The 8,647-nt window shown below is 38.6% G+C and overlaps 1 protein-coding gene across 1 annotated transcript; it reads left to right on the top strand.

Annotated features, from left to right (window-relative positions):
• The first annotated feature begins 2,445 nt into the window (after positions 1-2,445).
• Positions 2,446-4,229, top strand: LOC137741114 (aspartic proteinase nepenthesin-1). Its single transcript, XM_068480917.1, has one exon. It carries the CDS (start codon positions 2,761-2,763, stop codon positions 4,141-4,143), a length of 1,383 nt encoding a protein of 460 aa, XP_068337018.1. The 5' UTR covers positions 2,446-2,760; the 3' UTR covers positions 4,144-4,229.
• The last annotated feature ends 4,418 nt before the right edge of the window (positions 4,230-8,647 follow it).

The following is an 8,647-nucleotide window of genomic DNA, read 5'->3' as shown; positions in this document are numbered from 1 at the left end:
CTTCCTCAGCATAGTCGGAATTCTTAGGCTTTGACGCTCACTCTATATTTCTCAGCCAGTTCCACACATTTTTCATTTCCTCACCTATGACTTCCCTCAACGTGTTTCTCAAGTCAGGGAAGTCATAGGTAGATAATGTAACCAGATTATATATGATTCCCACTGACAACGCCAGAATATTAAAAAAATAATACTTGATGGGCTTGCAATATGGACTAAAATGAAATGGACTGAAAATGAGTGGTTCAACCCTAAAAAATAGGTTACATCCACTATGTTGCTCGGATTATATTGATTTTAGGATTAAAACTAACACTCGGCTAATACATGAACTTTCTCCCCTTTCAATCGTCCGACCCCCATACAGGAGGTTCTTATCCCTTTATATAAGCCCTCACTGAATCCCCCGGCCTTGGCTTCCCTAATCTAGCATTTAATGCACAACCTATGTAGACTAACATACTAACACATTTTCACTTATCAGCCAAAAATTCGACTGTGAAGTGACATGTGTTCAGTCGAGATGGAAGAATGATAAGGGCCGAGCATTGCGCTTGGCTTAGTCATCCAACCTCGGCTCTCTGAGCGTCGTTTCGACTAACTCTACGTCTCATTCTAAGTCTTTGCTAGTGGTTATGAGTCGCCATATGACCTAATTGACATATAGGTAGACCTATTCCTGGAAACTTGTGCCAAAACTGTCAGCTTGCTCACTTGCCCTTGGTAGTCGAAAAACTCTTTAAATATCCTAGTTGGGCTGAGCTCATAAGCGATCCGCTTTAGCATTCGGGAGTATCCTTTGTTAAGCCCCTTAGACCTTGGGCTTCTTGATTCCCCTTAGGCTTTTCGTGGCTTCTTTCCAACCTGTACCATTTTGTGGGATTGAAAGTGCCCAACGTTAACACTTGTTGTTGAGTTAGTTCATTCATAAGGTTGGCAAAATTCATGGCTTGAAAGTAACTCTTCTGGTTTTCTATCTCCTCATTGGTCGCTCTAGACTATTGGAGAAACTGTTTTTCTTGGTTGCCGCACATGGCTTTCCATTGCACTCAAACATTTTGAGAAGGAAATGCAGTTGCTGACAAATTAGCCTATTTAGGGATTCTCTCATCTTCCGATCCTCCTCTTGAGATTCTTCCTTTTCTAAAATTAGATTTCTTAGCATGCCAGCCTTTAGGTTTATCTCTCCTTCTTTATGTTTCATTTTCTTTTTTACCTAATTCTTTTGGATATTCTTTTTTGGTTTGCATCTTTTATTGCATGTTCTTACCTTTTGGTCCTACGTTCCCCCCCCCCCCCCCCTCTTTTCCTGTATTTTCTTTTTCAAGAAAGGTAAGGTTTATGCACTCCCCTCTTTTTCTTGTATTTTCTTTTTCAAGAAGAGTAAGGTTTATGTCCTCCCTCTTTTCTTGTATTTTATTTTTCTTGCTTTATGAGGGCTAAGGTTTATGTCATCTCTAACTAGATGTAACTTTTTTTTTCATATCAATAAAATTCCCTCATACCTCCGAGATTCTCAAAAAAAAAAAAAAAAAAAAAAAACTAATGGAATCAGTCAATTCCTTCTTCTTAACAAATAACAAAGAAGACACAAGGTAACACATGAAATACAGTACTACTCACATGAATTGCAATCCTAACCCGATGTTTCAAGGAAAATGCTTAAGCCTAAGAGAAAACTTAACAGATCACAAAGAAATACACAATATAACACGGTGCAAGAAGGAATTGCTTGCAACATGATTTTCCAATTATAAGTCATGTATTATAAAAACTTGCAAGATAGAATGAACCCCGAATCAATTTCGATGCTGAAATTCCACATCTTTCAATCCATATGGGGAAAATTTTAAATTGACACATAAAAAATATTTTAAAACCTAACATAGTTAGTGTCGTATTAACTTATTAACCGATTAGCACTTGAGCACTCCCATATATTTATAAACTTATAATAGTCCAATGTCCCTGCCACCTAACAGAAAAACATTAGACCATCAAACCACCTTGTTTATTCCCCCCTATGCGTGAAAATCAAACCAACCCCAAGTACCTTTTCAATCACTAGTAAAGGAGTTCGCCCACCAACCCTCCAATGCATCATTTCTGGTTCACTTGCGTACCAATTTCTTTATCTTTATGATTATTTTGAAGAATTTTAAAGCAATGGCATGTCTAGCTATGCCTTGGTATAATTCCATAGTACTCAATTAGCTATTATGTAGCTAGTCTGCACATCATCTTACAAATATACGGGTCCCATATTTTTCAGAAAGGGTGAGATTAGTTTACTCAATTCTTAACCTAAACTCAATCGTCGATTCTTAGTCATGAAAATAGGTGGCCAACATCGATTTGGTGCAACATATACATATATATATATATATATATTTTTTTTTTTTTTTCCAAACCCCAAAGAGCCTTGCTGTGACGAAAGGGATTAAAGCGTGTGAGAGATCAATTCTCCATCCATATATTCCTGTCTTTGGTTTATAAAATTGTAGCTGCCTTGCATATATTTATCTATCAATTTCAATTTCCTTAAAAAGGACACAAGACCTACAGGCATTAGCCGCGACGCAATAGAGATATCTCAACCTCATGTCATGCTCACCAAGTTGGTATGTCTTTCAGATTATTTCTTGAAGTTAGCTATCCACTCTAGTTGGTCTTCCTTAAAGTTAGTGTTACAACATTTTTATATCGATCCCCGATCGACCAACAATTCTCACTAACTAGCGCTCATTTATTCTTTCTCTAATGGGTTCACTTGGTTCATTTTCAAGTGTTGTACTATTAACCCTAGGAGTGCTACTAGTTTCCTTCTTTGTTAACCCTGCATGTTCCACTTCAAGAAGAGCTCTCCGTCTTCGCGACCACCAGGCCATGCAAAACGGGTTCAAGGTGACTCTCAAACACATTGATTCTGATAAAAACTTGACCAAAATCGAGCGTTTCCAACGCAGAATCAGTCGTGGTCGAAAAAGGTTGCAAAGGCTCAACGCAATGGTCCTAGCCGCGTCACCATCAGATCAGGATTCCCGTGTTACGTCTCCTGTCCACGCCGGTCAAGGAGAGTTTTTAATGAAGTTGTCGATTGGTACTCCGGCAGATACCTTCAACGCCATTATGGATACCGGCAGCGACCTCATTTGGACTCAGTGCAAGCCGTGTGAGGACTGTTATGATCAACCAACCCCAATCTTCGACCCGACAAAGTCCTCAACATTCTCAAAGCTATCATGCAAAAGCGAGCTTTGTGAAGCACTACCATCCCAAACATGCACCAACAGTTCATGCGAGTACTACTACGCCTATGGGGATTCTTCCTCCACGAATGGGATTCTGGCAACCGAAACGTTCACATTCGGAGAGGTTTCAGTTCCCAAAATAGGGTTTGGATGTGGCAAAGACAATGAAGGTGGTGGCTTTGATCAAGGTTCCGGACTTGTGGGGTTAGGCCGTGGACCGTTGTCCTTGGTTTCGCAGCTCAAGGAGCCCAAATTCTCGTATTGCTTGACTTCCATTGACGACACAGACGGTAGTAGCACACTTTTGATGGGGTCTTTAGCAAGTTTGAACAACACTAAATCAGGTCCTGCAAATATCATAACTACCCCTTTGATCAAAAACCCAAATCATGACCAATCAACTTTCTACTATCTTGCCCTAGAAGGCATCACGGTGGGTGAAACTCGATTGCCCCTTGAAAAAGACACTTTTACGCTCGGAGATGATGGGAGTGGTGGCCTAATCATAGACTCGGGGACAACTCTTACGTATATAGAAGAGGATGCTTTTGATGCACTCAAGAAAGAGTTCACTTCCCAGATTAAACTTCCGGAGGCGGATGCAACAGACACGGTGGGGCTTGACGCGTGCTACAAGCTGCCGAAGGACTTTAACAACTCAGGAAAGGTAGAGGTGCCAAAGTTGGTGTTTAATTTCAAGGGTGCGGATTTGGAATTACCAGGTGAAAACTATATTCTGGTGGATACGGATGTTGGGGTGCTTTGCTTGGCCATGGGGTCTGCAAGCTCGATGTCTGTGTTTGGAAATTTTCAGCAACAGAATATGTTGGTTTACCATGATCTTGCCGAGGAAACACTCTCGTTTGTTCCTACGAAATGTGACCAATTGTGATCGAGTACTCGGTACTTGCACTTTATTTGTGTTAAACTTTGATTGTGCCCACGTTTACTTTCCTGATCATTTAAAATTTTCTTTTCTTGTCTTCTTAAACTAAAGTCGTGATTTGTTTAGCTAAATCTGCTATAAAGTAATGAATCAAATGAAAATAAAATTAGTCTATAATTCAGTTTTTAAAGATATTGAAAATTTCATACAACACTGTCATGGTATGGTAGCTGTAAATCCTAATTAATCTGTGTTTTTTTTTCCTATTTATTTATTTGCAATATACAGATGGGTTATAATTACATTTTGACATCATTTGGTACGACCTATGTACTTTGTAATGGATTTCAACGATCCAAACCATCTATATTTTAGTACATCATTTATAAATCGTTTTAACAAAAAAATTGACAAATCCAAAATCCTTTTAAATTACACGATAATTTGATCCTCTTTTGATTTAGGAATTTATTTTCTCACCACATTCTCCAACTATAATGGGTGATCATCACCATTCAACATATTATGAGCATCGCCATAACATATATTGTAAGTAGAGTTTTCCCTTTTTCTTCTTAAAAAACGGTCATTTAATAATTATAAATTGATTTCCTTTCAGATTTAAACTCACTAATTAGGAGAGGATCAAATTGATTTTCTTGTAAATATATGTAAATATCACAAAGCCAATGATTCAGGCCTTGACCATGTATTTAACCTTGCTACAAAACTGTATATACACTTAAATCTGAAAGCAATTAAAATATTATACTTACCATCTATTTATATCATCATTTGTACTATCTCTCTAATAAAAGTAAAGTCCACAAACATATACGAGTCATATCTTTATTAGAAAAATAATATAAATATGGGGTACGAATAACATTTAAAAAAAAAAACCGCTACAGATTTTGTAGTAACAGGCTCTAGGGATATGCAAACGAGTCATGAACCTACGGGTCGGGGCGGGTCCAAGCGGATCGGCCCGGGGGGGGAGGGGTGGTGGGGGTAATGGGCAGGTCGAAATATTTTGAAATGGAAACGAGACGGGGCGGAGGAAATAACGGGGCAAGGCGGGTCCAAAGATAAAGACAAACGGGGGCTTGGCCCGAACCGTTTCTACCGTTGGATTATTGAATTGGATTTAATCACACCTCCACCCTACCGTTTGATTAGATCTTTTCTCAGAGTCAGACTATTCTCTCTTGTCTTCCGTTCATTCATGAAAGCCATCACAATTCACCGACTCGATTTCATCTTCATCTCCCTCTCTCCGTCTTCAAACTTTTGAATCAAAATCGAAATTCATCACCATCTCATCTTCTTCCAAATTGAAATCGAGATTGTCGAACTCTACAGTCCCAAGCAAAGAGGACGAAGACCACCATCATCAACTCCTCGAGATTATCAAACACGATCATCGTCAGCGCCATGCAAATCGAAATCGACCACCATTCCCTCTGTTCTTAGTCTTCCAGTGTCTCCTCTCAGATCTTAATTTTCTACAAGATTTTGGCATCTGGGTTTTCATTAATTTGCAGGCATGGTGGGAAATCTGAGATGGGTATTTTTTTTTTTTTTCTTTTCTTTTTTTGAATTTGTTGTGGAGTTTAGACTTTAGAGCACCTGGGCTTTCATTGAACATGCCCTTTGTCTTTTTGGTGAATTTGTTGTGCGTTCTTAGAGCGTTTGGGTTTTCATTGAACATGCGCTTGGTTTTTTCTGAATTCGTTTGTTCTTAGAACAGTTCGGCTTGAGCCATCTTTATTTTTTAATTAGTAAATAAAACCAATTGGGTTTGTAGGCATGGATTATCATCGTGGATGCTTCATTGTTGTGGATGTACATCTCCAAAAGTTGTCAAACAAAAAAAAAAATTGTAAATTTGAAAACGGAGGACCTGTGGACCCGTAGGAACCGGCCCATTTTAAACAAGGCGAGTTAGGACCGGTTCCGAGTTTCAGGATCCTATTACTCGCCCCGTTGCATTTTCAAACGGATCCGGTCCGACCTCTTCAAATTCTGGCCCTGTGCCCACCCCTAAGACTATCTCCGACCTTAGCTTAAAACCTAAATTTTTAATCTAGAAATAGTTTTTTTGTTCCAACATTTATGGTTTAAAATTTTAGCTTTGGATTATTAAAAAATGAATTTAGGTAACTTTTTTTTTTTTAAATTAACTTTAAAATAAAATTATGTAGACTATCCTAAATTAATTTTATGAACATTTTAACCCAAAAATTTTTAAATTCTGATAAACATTGAAAAATCACTAAACCAACACATGAAACTCATGAAATATTAAAGAAGAATATGAAACACATGATAGAGATGTATAAATTCAAGACACATGAGCAAACACATGGTTTTGGAAGATGGTAGAAAAACAAAATTGGAAGAATTGTAGGAGAAAAGTGAGTTTTGTGTGAATGTTTCAACAAATATGTAGGTATTTATAGAATTTTTGGGTGAATTTTGAGTAAAATAATTATTTTAACCGTTGAATTTAAAATTAGGTTGTTAGATTTTTTTATTTTTTTACCGTTAAATATGAACCGTTGGATAACCAACAACATATTTGAGTGTGAGTCGTTGATCAACCAAAAGAGCCATTGGGCTTAATTTTATTGGCAGACAAATGGGAGACACGCCAATGTGGGTGGGGCTCCATCACTAATCTTGGTCTAAATCTTGGGCTAAATCTAGCTTCTTTTTTTTTAGCTTTTAGGTTTTAAGTCTAAATTAGAATATGAGTTGGAATGGATTGAGGGGAGAATAGAAGGAAAATTATAGGTTTTAGGTCATGGGTTGAAGTTGGTCTAACGGGCTCCGGTCATATTTGGCCCTTTACCATATGTGTCAAATACAAAAGGTTATTACAGTGTAACAAATATCTATATCGCAGCAAAGAGATGGAAGGAATGGTATCTTTCTGCCATTTTCTTATTTTTTGAAAAATAGAATTAAATTACAACAGAAATCTTTGACGGATTAGTGACCTGTTGCACGCGTAAAATATATGAGTAATGCTAGGGAAATTAAATTTGCAAACTAAATGATGTGTTACCAATAGAAAATGAATTTGTTTATCAATGTTTAAATAATAATTCAGTGATCAACTTCCATATCATTTAATTTACAAAATTTAATCTCCCTAACATTACTCAAAATACATACATGTACCCCTCCAAATTCCAATGCAATGCAAGTCACTTCGTAGTCAAGAAAACCAAACAATTTAAACAAAGAAATAAAGGAGTCATGATGCGCCATCAGTACCGCCTCCCACCCGCGGCTGTCCTTGCTCTTGTGGCCGCCGCTGCCACAGTCGCACACGGACAACAGGTGGGTGGCTGGAAGAAAATACCTAACCTCAAGGACCCCCTCGTCCAAGAGATTGCAAATTTCGCAGTGTCGGAGTAGAACAAGAAATCTCGGCCTCCAGTGAACAATTTGACGTACTCGGCCTTGTACACAGGCGAGACACAGGTGGTAGATCATGGCATCGAGTATCACCTTATCCTTGAGGCCTACAATGCGTCGGATAGGACGCTGCCTGACCCCCGCTTCACCACCGCAGATTATGACAGCTCTTATCTGGGACAAACCTCTGCAGCATTTTAGGAAATTGAACTCCTTTGTTTTTATTCCCGGAGAAGCAGATCCGCCAGTCCGACATTAAAATCATTCCGTATTTTAATTGGTACCCTAAGTACGGACGTACTATTGGCTATGGACTATAAAGGATGTTAGTTTCTGTTGTAATGAATAAATGGAGGATAATATTATTACCCACTTCTTAATTTTCTGTGAATCTTTTTGTGTGTTTTATACGGTGACGATTTCTCTTACTGGTAGAGACTCACACACCATGTTTGTGTGAGCAGAATTTTTTTCAATTTTATTAGGGTTTGTGTGTGTGACAGTGAGCAGTAAAGGAAAGAGAGTGGTGGGAGAAATGCCTACTGTTTGTTGTTTTTGGTGACTGTTCAGGACAATTTTTTTAAGGGAGATGAAATGTGAGAGTCTAAAGACTCCGGGGTTTCATGGTACTTGAAAACTAGTTATTTAAACTTTTGAGGATAAGATGCTTTGATGATTGAGCGTTGTTGTCACGGGTTGCCATGACCAACCCGTTGGAGAGCAAACCGTGAGTATGGGGCATTATCCTGTGGCGGATTCTATCTATGGTGGAGGCTTTGGAAGCAAGCAATAGTCGTGAGACCCTCATTCCAATTTCGGATTTAGATACAAGGATTTGGCAATCATCACAATATGCAACAATAGAAGAGGGCTATAATTAGAAGAACTCTGACCTGCCTCAGAACCTTATACCTCAGGACTTGGGAGTTGGGGAGATCACTAAGGTAGAGAGGGTTTAAGGCGGTCAGTATATTCCATATTTAGACCCGTTCCCCCTACCGAGCCGACCCCCAACCCGTACAACATTGTCCAGGACCAGTAAAATGTACCTTGCATGAACTTTGCCACTCGATCTGCAATTGCT

This window comes from Pyrus communis, chromosome 7, assembly GCF_963583255.1.
Source record: "Pyrus communis chromosome 7, drPyrComm1.1, whole genome shotgun sequence".
Taxonomy (NCBI): domain Eukaryota; kingdom Viridiplantae; phylum Streptophyta; class Magnoliopsida; order Rosales; family Rosaceae; genus Pyrus; species Pyrus communis.
This window is presented reverse-complemented; position numbering and strand designations above follow the sequence as displayed.